At 40.9% G+C, this 17787-nt stretch overlaps 1 protein-coding gene across 12 annotated transcripts in view; it reads left to right on the top strand.

Annotated features, from left to right (window-relative positions):
* The window catches only part of MRTFB (myocardin related transcription factor B), a 296817-nt gene extending 287011 nt beyond the window's left edge, over positions 1-9806 (top strand). For all 12 annotated transcript variants that reach the window (XM_042240566.1, XM_042240564.1, XM_042240563.2 and 9 more), the window contains 2 exons: positions 2011-2071; positions 4383-9806. In XM_042240566.1, coding sequence (XP_042096500.1) covers positions 2011-2071; positions 4383-4918 — 597 coding nt within the window. In that variant the 3' untranslated portion in view covers positions 4919-9806. The remainder of the gene's footprint in view (positions 1-2010; positions 2072-4382) is intronic.
* The last annotated feature ends 7981 nt before the right edge of the window (positions 9807-17787 follow it).

Raw genomic sequence — 17787 nt, forward strand, 5'->3', positions numbered from 1 at the left:
TATGATACTTAAAAATAACTAATAAAAGATAGAGGAAATCAATGATCTTTATGTTTACTGGGGTTTTATATTTTATATGAAATGGTACATTAAGTAGCCTATGGAAAATTAAGGGTATATATTGTATATCTACAGTAACAACTTAATTATTGCTTTTTAAAAATAGAAAAATTAAGCTAGAATTCCAAAAGATCACTATTTTTAAAGGCCAAGCAAAGAGGAACAAGAAACAGGACAAATATTATAGAAACTAATATGAAAATGATAAACCCAAACTTAAACCATATCAATGATTGCGTAAAACATACTAGTAGAATAAATAATAGTTAAAATGCAGAAATTATCAGAATAGATGGAAAACTGGACCCAAATGTATGTTGTGTACTTGGACTTAGTGACTTGCTTCTAACAAATAGAACTGGCAGGAAAGATGATATGTGGCTTCTGAAACTAGGTCATCAAGCCACCCAGCTTGCACTGTCTAAGACCTCTGGCTATGGAGAGAGCCAGCTCTTATGCCGCATGGACAGTCCAGCAGCACCCTGCAGAGGCCCACATAAAGAGAAACCGAGGCCTTCCATCAACCACCTTGTCCTCATGAAGTCAGTCACCTTTACAGGGACATTCTTCAGCTGTGAGATGGCTGTACCCTGGCCAGAATATTGGCTACAGCATCATGTAAGAACCCACACTAGAACTACCCACCTAAACCATTCCTAAATTCCTGACTCTTAGAAACTTAGTGTTTTAAGCCACCAAGTTTTTTGCACCGATTTGTAATACTGCAGTAGATAACTACTATATGCACATACAAGGAGCATACTTTAAATACGAAGACAAAGGTTGAAAGAAATGATTGGAAAAAGATACCATGCAAACAGTATGCATAAGAAGTTCTGGCCAGAGACTGGGACAGACATTTCACCATAGAAAATACACAGGTGGCAGATAAGCACATGAAAAGATGCTCAGCATCCTTAGTCATTACGGAAATGCACATTAAAACAGCAACGCAGTGCCACTACTAACTGCCAAGCGTCTAAAATGACTGCCCATACCAGGTGTTGCCAAGAATGGAGAACAGCTAGAAACATCCATTGCTGTGGAAATGTAAAAACAACATAATTTTGGAAAACAGCCATCTCTTAGAAAGTTGAACAGACACCTACTCTATGATTCTGCCATTCTACTCCTCAGTATTTACCTAAGAGAAAAAAGAAAACATGTCTGTACAAAGATTTGTACACAGATGTTCACAGCAACTTTATTTGTAATACCCAAAGAGTGCCGACAATCCAAACAAACTGATATTTCCATACAGTGGGATACTCTCAGCAATAAAAAGGAATGAACTTTTCCTGCTGTACTCTACAACATGGATAAATCTCAAATTCATTGTGCCAAGTGAAAGAAGCCTCTATCCCTCTGCCAAAAAGTACAAACTGTATGACTCCATTTATATAAAACTCTAGAAAATGTAAACTTCTGTATTCACGGAAAGCAGATCATTGGGTTGCCTGGGGCTGAAAGGAGTATTGCAAAAGGGCATGAGGAAACTTCAGGGGAAATGGGTATGTTCATTACCTTGATTGAGTTGATAGTTTTGTGGATGTATACATATGTCAGAACTTATCTAACTGTCAACTTTATATGAGTGTAGTTTATTGTATGTCAGGTAACTCTCAATAAGGCTGGAAACCTTTCAACATATTTTTACGTAAATACAAATGAATGAAGACATTTTTAGAAGAAAGTGTTAGAAGCCTCTCAAAATGCAAACAGTGATAGACTGTAAGTAGTCATCTGAACTGGGTGTTCACCCCATTCTCGCTCTATTAACTAACCAACTGTGCCACATAGGGTGGGGCTTCACGTCTCAGGAGACCTCAGAATTTCAAAATTATCGAAGGATAGGTTAGATGGGATGTTCTGTAAGGTTGCTAGTGCTCCCAGTTGTCTAATGCTCCCAGGGTACAAAAGAAAGCTAACATATATTCTCCTTTGTTGTAGCTTTCCAATGCACACAGTCAGCAGATGGACGACCTCTTTGACATCCTCATTAAAAGTGGAGGTAGGTCAAGATCACATTAGATCCCTAGAGAGTCTTATTAACGAGTCTGTGGCAGTTTTCCTCTAGAGCCCACCACACATCTCTTAAGTACTAAGAAACATTACTCTAACCTCACCTTATTCTTTTAAATCCGTTCAATTTAGTCTGTTAAGATGGAGAAGCCATTCTTTCAGTATAACACAGTAATATAATAGATTTAACAATAGATGTATGCCTGTTGAAAAAGATAGGCCATCTCAAAACAGCACACTAGAACCATATTTAAATTCCACACTAAAAACTTCAAAACTTGCTCCAAGTGTGTATTGTTGTGATGGGATAAAAACATTCCAATTTATGTGTTATTTCGCAAAAACCAAGTTACCTTGAAACGTGTATTAACATGTAAAACAGATGACTAATGCCAGTTCGATGCATGAAGAAGGGCACTCAGAGCTGGTGCTCTGGGACAACCCAGAGGGACAGGGTGGGAAGGGAGGTGGGAGGGGGGTTCAGGATGGTGGGACACATATATGCCCATGGCTGATTCACATCAATGTATGGCAAAAACCACCACAATATTGTAAAGTAATCAGCCTGCAATTAAAATTCAAAGGCAAAGCACTTTCTACATATGATTGAACATCTTAGATTTTTTACAGTCTTGTCATCTTAAATAGGAATAAGGGAACGTTAACTACAAAAAAAAAAGAAAAAAAATTCAAGGATCTCTCTGCCTAAACTTACATATGTCTAAAAATAAGTATAAAGTCAGTATTTTAAAACTTGAAGTGTTATTTTGGAATATTTCTCAAGTATTCTCAAATTACCTTGATGAAGGAGTTTTATTCAGATTTTAAAATTGTGATAAAAATTTCTCCATTCATAGGAGGTTCTATTTAATTTTGAGGTTAATGATTTTGTCATAATGTTTGACATAACAGAAAATTCTTGATATTTGACTACATACAGGTCTGTATGTGCAAATAGCATTTTTTTTTTTTTGGCCTTGCAAAATAATTAATTCATGATAAAAATTTTTAAAAAGACACTCATAACTGAATTTCAGGTTAAAAAAATAATGAAATGCTTTTTGCCAAATCTGGTTAAAATAAAGATTTCTTGGAATGATTAAAAAGAATAATGTTTGCAGTCTAAACTTGGGAACTAAAGTATGACAGTCATACTAACAGTTATTTTCTAAAAGAGATAATTTTTATGACAAAGTATCAATGAGTATATTATTTTATGTTATTATATATTAATAGTAGTGATAATGAGGACAGATTTAAATCATTGATGGTAAAACTAATTATTTAGGTTGCACTTTCAGCTTTCAAAACAGTTCTAGAGCTGACAACAAACTATCCTAAAAACACACAATACACACAGTTGACAGTTCACTCAGGAATCAAATTATAAGTTCTTTCTCTCGTTTACACATCCCAGACATTTAATTGTAAGAGTGATTATTAATCTATGTTTCCTCGTGTACCTGCATATAAATGAAACCAATCAAATACTCATAAGAAAGTAAAAGAAAAGATCCTTCATTCAAATGTATATAGCCAAGTGAACACTGGTATCAGAGCAGAAGGTCCATTAATTTGCTACTTGATCTGACAAGGAATGACACGTAACTAGTGCTTCCTAAGACACTGTATAAAATCTTAAGGATTTAATAAAACTGAGAAAACAATAAACAAAAAATAAGTAATCCACGGTCTCTTGGAGATGACGTGTTTGCTTTAACTCAGAAATGACATAAAAGAACATTGTATCTTTTAACAACTTTGTATAGAATGTCAATGGCTAAGTTGGGCATACAGTTCAACTATAATAAAAAAGAGAAAAGAATATAATTAGATCTTTCATAACAGGAAGGCTGTACATCATGCCTGCACAAACTTGGGGTATCCATTTTGACATTCACTATAAGGGTGGTATCTGCTGATAGCTGACTCAAGCTATGGGGGGAGACAGGAGGCTATCTTCAGCCTGCAGTGACTGAGAATAAAGACCCAGAAATCAAATAATCGAAAACCATCGACTCCTACTTGCCAGTAGAGACTGCAGTTAATGCTTACTCTTACCGTAAAGAATTGAAAGCACACCAGAATGCTATCAACTTACATGTTTATATATTTAACGACATTATCTATCACCATCATCACCTTAACATTTATCAAGGGCCGCACCTGACCAGTAGCAACCTCTTCCTTACTCTAAAATGGACCGTGTGTAAGTCATTGCACAGAAGATAGTGCCCTAATGAATAGAAATGTTGAAATAGTACGAAATCACTGCTAATTACTTGAATTATTTTACACAGAGATTTCCCTCCCTATAAAAGAAGAACCTTCTCCTATTTCCAAAATGAGACCAGTGACAGCCAGCATCACCACAATGCCGGTCAGCACCGTGGTGTCCCGGCCACCACCCCAGGTCCAAATGGCACCACCCATATCCTTAGAACCTATGAGCAGTCTATCTGCCAGCTTAGAGAACCAACTCGAAGCCTTCCTGGATGGAACTCTACCTTCAGCTAATGAAATCGCTCCCCTGCAAAGCAGCAGCGAGGACAGAGAGCCCTTCTCCCTGATCGAGGACCTCCAGAACGACCTGCTGAGCCACTCAGGCGTGCTGGACCCCTCGCACTCACCCATGGAAACGGCCGAGGCCCAGTTTGCTGCAAGTACGCCCTGTCTGTCCCTTGACCTCTCTGACTCGAACTTGGACAACATGGAGTGGTTAGACATTACCATGCCCGGCACGTCATCGGGACTCACACCGCTCAGCGCCACCACTCCCAGCATGTTCTCTGCCGACTTCCTAGACCCACAGGACCTGCCGCTGCCGTGGGACTAACAGCACAGATTTCTCGTCTCAGAGTTTATGAGGTTTGAAGACGACGACGATGTTTCAAAAAGGTCAGATTTTAGAGACAGATCCAGAGTTGCATCATTGCAATTACAGTATGTTGTCACAGAAAGATGGGACGGATGGTCAGAGGCTGGAAACCAAGTTTGAAAACATTTCATTGCATCCAGCAGTGAATGCCTGTGGTTTGATATAGCACAGAGCCTTCTAAAAAAAAAACACTACTCCAAGAAGACTCATCTGTTTCTCCAGACTTCAGTAAAGAACGAAAGGCACCTTTAGATTAAAAACGCGAAGAGTAAGGTATGCAGGGTGGCAACACGAGGGCCTCTGGTCATCAGCTACAGTTAAACCTCTGTGGTCATTTTAAGACCTTAAATAAAAGGCAGACAGCTCCACTGAAAAAGAAGGGAGGTGAGCGATCACTGCACAGGGTAGCTCCTAGAAAAGGCCTGAGCCCGGCCCAAGATGCAGCCAGGGTCAAGGGCAGTGGCCAGCACCAGCCAGTTCAGTGACAGCTTCCCACTGAAGACTTTTGGTTCCATTCAGAAACCGATATAGTTTTTTTGTGTGTTTTAGTTTATTTTGTGATTTGGGGGAATCTTACTTTAGATCTCCAGATTTAAATTGAAATGGGAGATCTTTCACCATTACCAGACAATGTCGACAAAATACTGTCGTAAACAATCCACTCTAAGAAGTCCAGGTGTATTGATAACACTGAAAAGTCTATTAGCAGCCCTCTGGGTTGATTACAATGATTTTAATGTGTATATTAGACACTTGTATGTATACTCTGACATTGTGATTTGTACAGCCTGTGTTGGAGTAAGGAATTGGATACCCAGTGGTCCTACTTGTTTTAGTAACTCGAATATTTCTAGAGTACTTGAGCCACGTGTATTTCCATATTTAAGGAATTGCTGACTTTCAGGTAACCAGGCCCATCTCAAAGAACCAAGAAAAGGCTTTGGCGTGAAATATCTTTCTGAGCTGATGAGCTGCCAAGAGAAGGCAAGGCAGCAGTCTGTCGTCCCCCTAGGACATTCCCAGAACGGTTCAGGTGGCGTGGTGGTGCCAGGTCGGCCGGCGGACCCAGCCCTGGCCTTCCTCTTCTCGGTCACCGATCCCTGGTTACCGTTTTCCAGGCTTGTAACTGGATGTCATACCTGAGCTCTCACTGTATCATCAGGCTGAAGGTTGAGAAACTGGAGGTATTATTAGTAGTTTTTTATATTGAAAAAGTCATATTTGTTGAGTAGGATAGTTTCAGAGTTTTATAAAATGCCAACTATCACAGGATTTCCAAAATTATTTCAGTCAACTGCTAGTCATTTAAGTATATGACAAAATATAAAATAACTGAAAAAAAAAAAACCCACCTGAAATCTACTTAAAAGTGTGGAGACTTTTACTAAATAAGAGCATTGTGCTCTAACCTCACCTTGGGTAAACCCTAGTCAGGCTTTCTGTGGGTCTGTAAATGGTGAATGTTCCCACAGTGACGGGCAGCCTGACCCATTACTTGGGAAAAGTCTGTGAATCATTTCTAGGTTTTGTGTTTTGCCTAAGAACTGATCTTACTTTATATTTTTATCTCAGTTTGTGAATTTTACTCTGTAAGAAAAGTCCATTTTCCCAGTGTTCAGTTGCCCAGCACCCTAGAGCCCTCAGTTGAAAGCCCACCCAACTGGAAAGTGCTTCTGGATGGTTCGGGCAGAGGTGGTCAGGTGCACCGTGGTCTGTAGTAGGTATTTTGAGTGCTTAGAGATTGGTCATCCAACAGGTGGGAAATTGTAACCATTGAGCAGAGCGCCACCTTCTGACCAAGCCCAGCAGGATGGTCAGCATCCTGGGCGTGAGTAGGTTCCTCTCAGAGGGCCTGTCTCCAGGGCTGGGGCTCCTGACTGGGGAATGTGCTTTTCTTAGGGGAGGACTGGGCCCTGAGTTTTTGTCCAGGGCTTGTCTGGCCCACACTTAAGACTCTGAGCATTGTATTCATTCAGATTGAAACATGTTATTAGCAGCAGATATCAGTGGGACTGTAGGAGGCAACTGAACAGCTAGTGGTATTGGCTCTTGTCGACTTAACTTTCTGTCTCCGTCATCCTGCACTGTGTATATAGATTGTTCTTTAGCCCTCAGCTCCCCTTATTGCTTGGCTAAGATAGGTTTGAAACATGCCACAGGAAGGTTGCTCTCCAAACACACACACTGCAGTGCACAGAATGCCATCTTACATACAGCCTGCTCTCTCCTGATGATGAATCGCTGAGTGCCCACTTCACCTTCACGCAGCAGCATCTCCCCTGAAGGCGGCAAGGAGCGGCCAGTTACTGACGCTCGCGGCTGCCGCCTGCCCTCCCATCCTGGTGTGTGTGCAGTTGGGGGGAGGGGGTGGTACTGTTGTGTACCGCCCTGCAAAGTACCATACTGCCCAGCAGACAGCCACCTCCTAGAAACATTATCTCACGTCCAGTCTTATTTCCTAAATATTTCTGAAACACAGTAGTATCGCACTTACCTTACTAGTGTATATAGGTGCCAGGCCGTGTCATTAAGGATGGGAGGAACAGAAAGTTACATCGAAGATGCTGCAGAGCCTTGGCAAGTCCAGGCACATGTGGTCATCTCGTACATTTCAGCAAAGCATGTACTAGAAAATCTCACAGGACACTGCGTGCTTTACGTCCTAGTGTTTTTCCTGAAATGTGCAATCTGCTGTATAGTATCTGCCACGTATTTGTACATAGATGCAGTCTGAGTTCATGCAACTTCATGCTCAGATACTGTTTGTGTTTTATATGAATATTTTTATGGCACTAAAGAGACCTTATTTAAATTTCCTTTTTACAAACTGCACGGCTCTGTGACCCGTGGACGTGCATTCTCAGAATCGTGGTGAAGGCAACATGGTGTGGTCCCCCCAGCTGCCGCCCGTAGAGGCGCCGTCACGAGCTGTGAGGTCAGTGGACGCCAAGTGATAGCTGATGAGAAGGGTGTCACCTATTTGGTCACCAAAGCTGACTCGGGCTTCCTCCACCCCAGGTCATTCTAGCCATACAAGCTTTCTCCAGAGTCCCTTTCAGGATCTCAGGCTGAAACTGGCCACCACAGCTGGCGAAAGAGCTGTCCCTGCCAGGGCCGGACCATCTTGTTACTGTCCACAACCAGCCTTTGGCTGGGTTCACACCCCTCACTCACACGCGTGTCCGGTGGCTCCTGCCGTGAGTCAGCTGGAGGGTGTGCGGCGGCACCAGGGGCTGTTTCGAGAACTTCCCAGAGACCGACTGTCAGCATCCATCAGCAGAGACACTGGGGCCACACAGCTAGGTCCACAAGTAGAGCCCCACAGGTCACCACCCGTCACTACAAGCGTCAGTCCTGACCGCTGGCACCAGAGCAGGACACCAGGCAAAGTGACCTCCACCTGGAGGCCACACAACCAGCCCACACTCAGAGAACACTAACTGGAAGGTCAGGGTCACCAGGAAACAGCTCACACATGCGGACGTGTGTGTCTGGAGAGCAGCCTCACTGCATTTCCGCCCATCTTGTACGCGGTTTCCGTCAAAACTGGAAAATGACAACGAAGATGTAGTCATTCTTTTTCTCGGTTCAAACCTTTGATAACTTGCTCCTTCAGTGATCCTTCTGGGCTACGTTTTTATTTGTGAAGTGACTGCATGGCAATAAGCAGGTCTCCATCTGTCCCCATTTGCCCTTTCTTGCAGTATTTGAGGAAATGCATCATTACAAAGGGTCTCTACCTGAACTCTCAGATTCGAGGCCTGTAATTCAGAAAGCTGCACATGTTTACAAACGAGCTCTTCCCCTCCACGCAAACACGTTGCTCTGCGAATCACATCAGAAAATGTCATGACCCTGTGATAACAGGGTGGCAATCTCAGATCTGCAAGGTGCTGTCTGGTATCAAACACATCATGTCATTGGCGATCTCGACGCAGCTGTCAGGTTTTAACAGAGCTCTGTGCCAACCACTAAGACAAAGCTTTAACCAAGTTCTAGAATCACCGAGACTCGTAACGATTACCTCTCCACATCATGCTGTAAGGAAACTTGCTGGCTTAGGAGGAGGAAGCATTTAGGAAAGGGTTTAGTTGCTACCCAAAGTACTTAACCTCGAGTAACTACTAGTAATGCAAACTTGCTTTAAAGGAACCAAAGGCATTGCCAAGTATTTGCCAAAAGAAGGCACTTTTTATTTAAAATTTGAGACTAATGAGCTCTCAAAAATCAGTCCCAAAAAGGTATTATCCATTTAAGGTTATAATTTTCACAAAGATGTAGATATTCCTCGTTTTCATGTAAGATAGTATAGATTTGTTTTGTTGGGTTAAGAATAATACATATTTAGCAGTAATACAGGTTTTTCCTTTCTACATACAAATTCATTTTCTTGTTTTCTTGCTTGCAGTAGAAATGCAATGAGATAGGTGTTTCTCTTCTTATTTTCATTGTCACATTATGTCTTAGCATCTCACTCTATGAAAAAAAAGGAGAAAGATACCAATCTACAGAGCCCTGCTTATCAAAGCACTAGTTTAATAAACAAAAAATGATGGCAATCGGGGGTCCATTCATGTATTGCCTTTATGTTGTTTTTTAAAAGAAAAACCATGATGCCTTTGTATTTGCTGTTTGCACCCCTGCAATCAATTCCATATCATGTTTGAATGCCATACATTTTGCACATGTGCTGTACATAGGTAATGCATACTGTATTTTTATATGTGTGCACATTGATCATCCGATCTTTTGTACATAGTGGCCGTATTGTAGCTGATCGGGAAATGTTTGATATCTCAGCAATTTTGCATTTTTGTGTCTCAAATAAAAAAAAAATTTTGATTTACTATGACTTTTGCTGTGCAGAGGAAAGACCAGGTGCTGTGGGTCAGGGGAGCTGCAGGGTGGGGGCAGGGAGGCCAGGAGGAGACCCCTCGTCCAGAACAAGCTTTACAACCAAGTCACCAGACACGACCAGCAGGCATGCTGAGGCAGCCTCGGTGAATCACACAGGCAGTGCACCCTTGCCCTGGGTCCAGACAAACAGGCAGCAGCTGAACCTGACCATAACAAGATTTACACCAAAACTGTGTTCATTCTCCCAGTCATGAGGAAATCCCAAGTGAGGGCTCTGGCAAAGGCCATGGTGTGCAGGGATGAATGCACACACACATGCCTGCAGAAAACTGGCTCTCACTTTGACACTAATAAATGAGCCACCGACAGGATTCCTGAAAGACCCGGGTGATCCTTCAGTTCAGCCTCGTTTCAGAAGCATTTATGTGAGGTATTTTTATAGGCCAAAAGAAATGGTCTTTAGAATTCAATTTCTTTGAGAGAGATGTAATTTTTCAACCCAGAAACCTATGGTTAAAATATAGTTTTGAGAACAGTTTTATATTTTCCTCTTTGTTTTGATGAAATAAAACGGTAATGGGAAAACTTCATTGACAGCCAGAACTTTCATATCAGTATCTTACGATGAAAGCAGGTATCTTACCTCCCTCGGAGAGGGAAAAAAGATCACTAGTCACCTGCACACAATGAAATTTCCCTATCTGTGACCTTTTAGGGACCAAGAGATCCGCCTCAATGGCCCGGTTAATAGATGATGCTTCCAAGGGACTAAGACGCTTGTAACATCCCATGCTGCCAACCAGGATCCTGCCCTCAGGGAGAGAAAACGATGTCTGCGGGGACAGAAAGTGCCCCAGGCATTCCCAGGAGTGAGCAAGGAACAGAGCTGGGAGCTTTAGGGAAGAGATAAGTTAGGACATGTAAAGGACAGTCCAGCAGAGAAGACTACTCGGGCGAGGTCAGAGTTAAGGGATTTTGGCTGAGGGCCCGCTCTGTGCCAGGTGGAGGGCTGGCTACCAAAGTATGGCTGCAGGACAGAGTCTGGTCAAGAAATGCTGAGGGGGTCATCAAGGGAGTGGGGACAAACCTAGTGCTGAGAAAGTCTGGAAGGAACAGCTGGGCATCTAAGGCTCCCAGACCCCAAAGGGCTAAAGACTCTTCTGGAGATTATGCTGTTTTCTTTGGGAAGTACAGGCCTCCAGAAGCCTTGCAGAGTGTGAAGAGAGTCACCATTTAGCATCTCTACAATCCTCTGCAGCACACTTGCTCTCAAATCAAGGCGACTACCCAGGCCTTTGTACACAGACACACCCACACACGTGATGGCTGGAGATGAATGACAGCTCCTCCACTGAGTCCAGGGAAGACCAGTTTGGAAAATGCAAACTACATGTCACCAACAACTTTCTGTGTCACATAATCCCAAGTCACCTAACGACCATTCCTTCATTCCTCCTTCCACAAATAGCTTCCCTTTCTGATGGATTCAGAAAGAAACTCATCTGGACATCCTGGCTGTCTTTTCTGCTGATTTTTATGACAGTTTATTAAAATTAAACATACAGTGTATACTTAGACAAAAAGCAAGGCCACTTGGCAGCTATCTGACTGCCCTTGTGGTTACGGCTATGCGACAGATCATTCAAGGAGGACACTGCTGACAATGGCCCTGTGTCCTCTATCCCCAATAAATGTACTCACCCTTCTCCCCACGCCCTGGTACACAGCGCCAGGGCACAGGAATGCAATTGAGAGACAGGTCAGTAGAAATAGCAGCAAATGTATTAAATGCAGCTAGATGCCAGGCCCTGTGCCAAACACTTGGTGTATAACCTCGTTTAACCATAAGCCTAAGAGTGAGGAACAAATGAATATCTGTGGCAACCCTTTGTCAAGCAAGTCTATTGAGTGCCATTTTCCCAACAGCATTTACTATTTTTGAGTCTGTATGTCTCATTTTGGTAACTCTCAAAATAATAAACTTTTTCATTATTATTATTTGTGATCTTTGAATTTATACTATGACTTGCTGAAGGCTCAATGATTAGCATTTTTTTGGCAATAAGTATTTTTAAAGTTTAATGTACATTGGTTTTTAAACATAATGCTATTGTACACAGACTACAGTATAGCATAAACATAACTTTTATATGCACTGGGAAACTTAAAAAATCCATGTGATGTACTCTACTTACTTAGAAGTGGTTTGCAACTGAACCTGCGGTATCTCTGAGGTATACCTGTACAAATGGCCAACAGGTATATGAAAAGATGCTCAACATCACTAATCATCAGGGAAACGCAAATCAAAACTACGGTGGGATATTAACTCACACCTATTAGGATAACCGTCATCAAAAAGACAAGAGAGAGAATTCCCTGGTGGTCCAATGGTTAAGACTCTGTGTTGCCGATGCAGGGGATGCAGGTTGGATCCCTGGTTGGGGAAGCAAGATCCAACATGCCATTAAGTGCAGCCAAAGATTAAAAAAACAAATTTAAAAAAAAAAAGACAAAAGATAACAAGTGTTGATGAGGATGTGGAGAAAAGGGAACTATTGTGAACTGTTAGTGGAAATGTAAATTAGTACAGTCTTTATGGAAAACAGCAGGGAGGTTCCTCAAACGCTTAAAAACAGAACTACCATATGATACGGTCATCCCACCTCTTGATGCATATCCAGAGGAAATGAAATCAGTATCTCAAAAGAGATATCTTCACTTTCATGTTCATTGGAGTATTATTTACAGTAGCCAAGATACAGAAACAACCTACCTGTCCATCGACATAGGAACAGATAAAGAAAATGTGATACACACACAGGAATATTATTCACTTATGAAAGATGGAAATCCTGTCTTCTGCAAGAAAATGGATAAAACGTGAGAGCATTATACTAAGTGAAAGAAGTCAGACAGAAAAAGACAAATATTGTAGATGATATCCCTTAATATGTGATATTAAGGCCAGCCTCACAGAAACAGAGAGTAGTGCTGACTATCAGGTACAGGAGTGGGGGAGGAATGGCAAGACATTGATCAAAAGAACAGACCTGCAAGTATAAGATGAATAAATTCTGGGGATCTAATGTAGAACATGGGGAAAACCATTAACAATACTGTACTGTATTGAAATTTGCTATAAGAGTAGATCTTAAATATTTTCATCACATTTCAAAAAAAAATGGTCAGTATGTGAGATAATGCATATGTTAATTAGCTTGACTAGGATTATCCTTTCAAACTGTGTAGATGTATCAAATATACTGTACATATATACAGTTGATTATACCTCAGTAAAGCTGGGGAGAAAAAAAGTGCTGAAAGAAAAAAAAGTCAACTGAAAATTCTATATACAACAAAGTGTCCATCAAAAATGAGGAAGAAATTAAGACATTCCCAGATAAACAGAAACTAAAAGTGCTATCACCACTAGCCCAGCCTTATAAGAAATGCTTAAAGGACTCCTTCAAGTGGAAATGAAAGGATGATGGACAGTAATTCAAAGTCCTATGAAAAATAAGATTCTCTAGTAAAGGTAAATATTGATATATGGACAAGTAAAAACCTGTAATATTATCATTTAGATCTTAACTCCAATTTTTATTCATTCATAATAAGATTTAAAAGAGAAAAGCATAATATTGACTCTAAGTCTATATTAGTGCTGCTGCTGCTGCTGCTGCTGCCGCCGCTGCTACCAAATCACTTCAGTCGTGTCCGACTCTGTGTGGCCCCATAGAGGGCAGCCCACCAGACTTCCCCGCCCCTGGGATTCTCCAGGCAAGAACACTGGAGTGGGTTGCCATTTCCTTCTCCAACGCGTGAAAGTGAAGTCACTCAGTCGTGTCCGACTATTAGCGACCCCATGGACTGCAGCCTTCCAGGCTCCTCCACCCATGGGAGTTTCCAGGCGAGAGTACTGAAGTGGGTCACCATTGCCTTCTCCTTGTATTAGTGGGTACATAACAAATAAGGATGTAATTTGTGACATCAGCAACAAAGGTGGGTATAGAGGAGCTGTCAAGAAGTAGAATTTTGTATGTGAGAAAAGTTTAATAGTTCTCAGTTTAAATGGATTATCATAACCTTTTAGGATGTTAAATGTAATCACTATTTTTATCACCTTAGAATGTTAAACATAATCACAGTGTGTTTTATACAACACAAAGAAAATACATGGAGAATATACACGAAAGAAAATGAGAAGGGAATCAAAACATGTCACTGCTGAAAAAATATTGTGTAAATACAAAGGAAGACAAAATGGAAGGGAGGGACAAAAAGGTTTAAAACATACAGAAGGCAAATAAAATGGCAATTCCCTATCAATAATTAAATGTAAGTAAATTCCCCCAGTTAAAAGACACAGATTGGCAGGATGGATTTAAAAAGAGAATCCCACTTGATGCTGCCTATGAGAGACTTTTGAGCTAAGGAAATGCACAGATTTAAAGTGAAAGGATGGAAAAAGTTATTCCATGCAAATAGTAACCACAAGAGAACAGGAGCAGCAACACTAATATCAAACGCAACAGACTTTAAATTTTTAAAGAAAAACTATTGCAACAGATAAACAAGGACTTTATATATTGATGAAAGGATCAATTCACCAAGAATATAATGATTACAGACATGCAAAAACCACAAACTCTAAATATATAAAGCAAACATTGACAGGATATATCCAGAATTTCTGCAATTCAATAACAAAAGACAAAAACAGCCCAATTTAAAGATGGACGAACAACTGAAACCGGCATTTCTCCAAAGAAGGTATATTAATGGTCAATAAACACATGGAAAGATGCTCAACATCATTAATCATTCAGTCGGTTCAGTTCAGTCGCTCTGTCATGTCTGACTCCGCCCCATGGACTGCAGCACTCCAAGCCTCCCTGTCCATGGCCAGCTCCTGGAGTTTATTCAAACTCATGTCCATTGAGTCAGTGATGCCATCCAACCATCTCATCCTCTTCCATCATTAGTCATTAGGAATACAAATCAAAATCAAATCAAAGAGAAATCACCTTACACCCACTAGGATGGGCCCTCTTTCAGAAAAACAGAGTAACAGGTACTGGTGAAGATTTGGAAAAGAAATTGGGATCCTTGTGCAGCCATTCATGGGAATGAAAGCTAGTGCAGCTGCTGTGTGAAACAATACGGCAGTCCTTTCAAACCAAATTAAACATAGATCACATGTGATCCAGCAGTTCCACTCTGGGTATATACCCAAAAGGATTGAAAGCAACATCCTAAAGAAATATTTACACACACCTGTGCTTAGCAGAATTGTTCACAGTAGCCAATAGGTGGCAGCAACCCAAGTGTTCATTGATAAATGAGCAGATAAACAGAACCATACACATACCATGGAATATTATTCATATTCAGCCCTTTAAAAAGGAAATTCCAGTGCCCTGTACATGGATGAACATTGAGGATCTTATATTAAGTGAAATAAGCCAGTCAAAAAAGACAAATATAATTCCAACAAATGGTACATTCTCCAGGATAGATCACATACTAGGACACAAAACAAGCCTTGGTAATTTTAAGAAAATTGAAATCATATTTAACATCCTTTCTGACCACAACACTATGAAACTAGAAATCAACTACAAGGGGAAAAATGAAAAAAAAAAAAAAAACCACACTAACATGTGGAGGCTAAACAATATACAAGTAAACAATCAATGGGTCACTGCAGAGATCTAAGAACAAATTTAAACATACCTTGGGACAAACAGAAATGAAAACATAACAATCCAAACTCCACGGGATGCAACAAAAGCAGTCCTAAGAGGGAAATTCATGATACAAGCTTACTCCAGGAAACAAAAAAATATCAAATACACAGAGGAGAGTGAAAAAATTGGCTTAAAGCTCAACATTCAGAAAACGAAGATCATGGCATCTGGTCCCATCACTTCATGGCAAATAGGTGGGGAAACAGTGTCAGACTTTATTTTGGGGGGCTCCAAAATCACTGCAGATGGTGACTGCAGCCATGAAATTAAAAGACGCTTACTCCTTGGAGGGAAAGTTATGACCAACCTAGATAGCATATTCAAAAGCAGAGACATTACTTTGCCAACAAAGGTCTGTCTAGTCAAGGCTATGGTTTTTCCAGTGGTCATGTATGGATGTGAGAGTTGGACTGTGAAGAAAGCTGAGTGCCAAAGAATTCATGCTTTTGAACTGTGGTGTTGGAGAAGACTCTTGAGAGTCCCTTGGACTGCAAGGAGATCCAAGCAGTCCACTCTGAAGGAGATCAACCCTGGGATTTCTTTGGAAGGAATGATGCTAAAGCTGAAGCTCCAGTACTTTGGCCACCTCATGCGAAGAGTTGACTTATTGGGAAAGACTCTGATGCTGGGAGGGATTGGGGGCAGGAGGAGAAGGGGACAACCGAGGATGAGATGGCTGGATGGCATCACTGACTCGATGGACACGAATCTGAGTGAACTCCGGGAGATGGTGATGGACAGGGAGGCCTGGCGTGCTGCGATTCATGGGGTCGCAAAGAGTCGGACACGACTGAGCAACTGAGCTGAAGTTAACTGAACCTTACACCTAAAGGAACTAGAAAAAGAAGAGCAAACAAAACCCAAAGTTAATAAAAGGAAAGAAATCATAATGAGCAGAGATAGAGACTAAAAACAATAGAAAAGCTCAATGACACTAAGAACTGGTTCTTTGAAAAGAAACAAAATTGATAAATCTTTAGCCAGACTCATCAGGAAAAAGAGAGGGCCCAAATCAATAAAATCAGAAGTGAAAAAAGTTATGACCAATATCATAGAACTATAATAAGTCGTAAGAGACTACTACAAACAGTTATATGCCAATAAAATGGACAACCTAGAAATATACTATCTCTCAAGACTGAATGAGGAAGAAATAGAAAATGTGAACAGATCAATTACCAGTAATGAAAACAAATCAGTAATTTAAAAACTCCCAATAAAAGTCCAGGACCAGATGGCTTCATAGGTGAATTCTACCATTTAGAGAAAAGTTAACACCTATCCTTCTCAAAGGATGCTTCACTTATGTAACTTAATCCATCCATGTTGTTGCAAATGGCAACATAATCTTTTTTTATAGCTGTGAAGAACTAAAGAACCTCCTGATGAAAGTGAGAGAGGAGAGTAAAAGAGTTGGCTTAAAACTCAACATTCAAAAAACTAAGATCATGACATCTGGTCCCATCATTTTATAGCAGAATGATGGGGAAACAATGGAACCAGTGAAAGACTTTATTTTGGGGGGCTCCAAAATCACTGCAGATGGTGAATGCAGCCATGAAATTAAAAGATGCTTGCTCCTTGGAAGAAAGCTATGACCAACCTAGACATCGCATTAAAAAGCAGAGACATTACTTTGTCAACAAAGGTCCGTCTAGTCAAAGCCATGATTTTTCCGGTAGTCATGTATGGATATGATAGTTGGACCATAAAGAAAGCTGAGTGCAGAAGAATTGATGCTTTTGAACTGTAGTGTTAGAGAAGACTCTTAAGAGTCCCTTGGACTGCAAGGAGATCAAACCAGTCAATCCTAAAGGAGATCAGTCCTGAATATTCATTGGAAGGACTGATGCTGAAGCTGAAACTCCAGTACTGATGCAAAGAACTGACTAATTGGAAAAGATCCTGATGCTAGGAAAGACTGAAGGCAGGAGCAGAAGGGGACAACAAGGATGAGATGGTTGGATGGCATCACCTACTCGATGGACATGAGTTTGAGTAAGCTCCAGGAGTTGGTGATGGACAGGGAAGCCTGGCATGCTGCAGTCCATGGGGTCACAGGGAGTTGGACACGACTGAGTGAACCACTGTATACATACACCGTGTATGTGTCTCCTAAAATCTCCTAATGGTTAACTATTTAAACAAAATTAACAATAAAATGGGCTTTACAATATATGTAAAAGTGAAATACGTGAAAACAATAACATAAAGGTC

The sequence above is a fragment of the Ovis aries genome, chromosome 24, assembly GCF_016772045.2.
Source record: "Ovis aries strain OAR_USU_Benz2616 breed Rambouillet chromosome 24, ARS-UI_Ramb_v3.0, whole genome shotgun sequence".
NCBI classification, from domain to species: domain Eukaryota; kingdom Metazoa; phylum Chordata; class Mammalia; order Artiodactyla; family Bovidae; genus Ovis; species Ovis aries.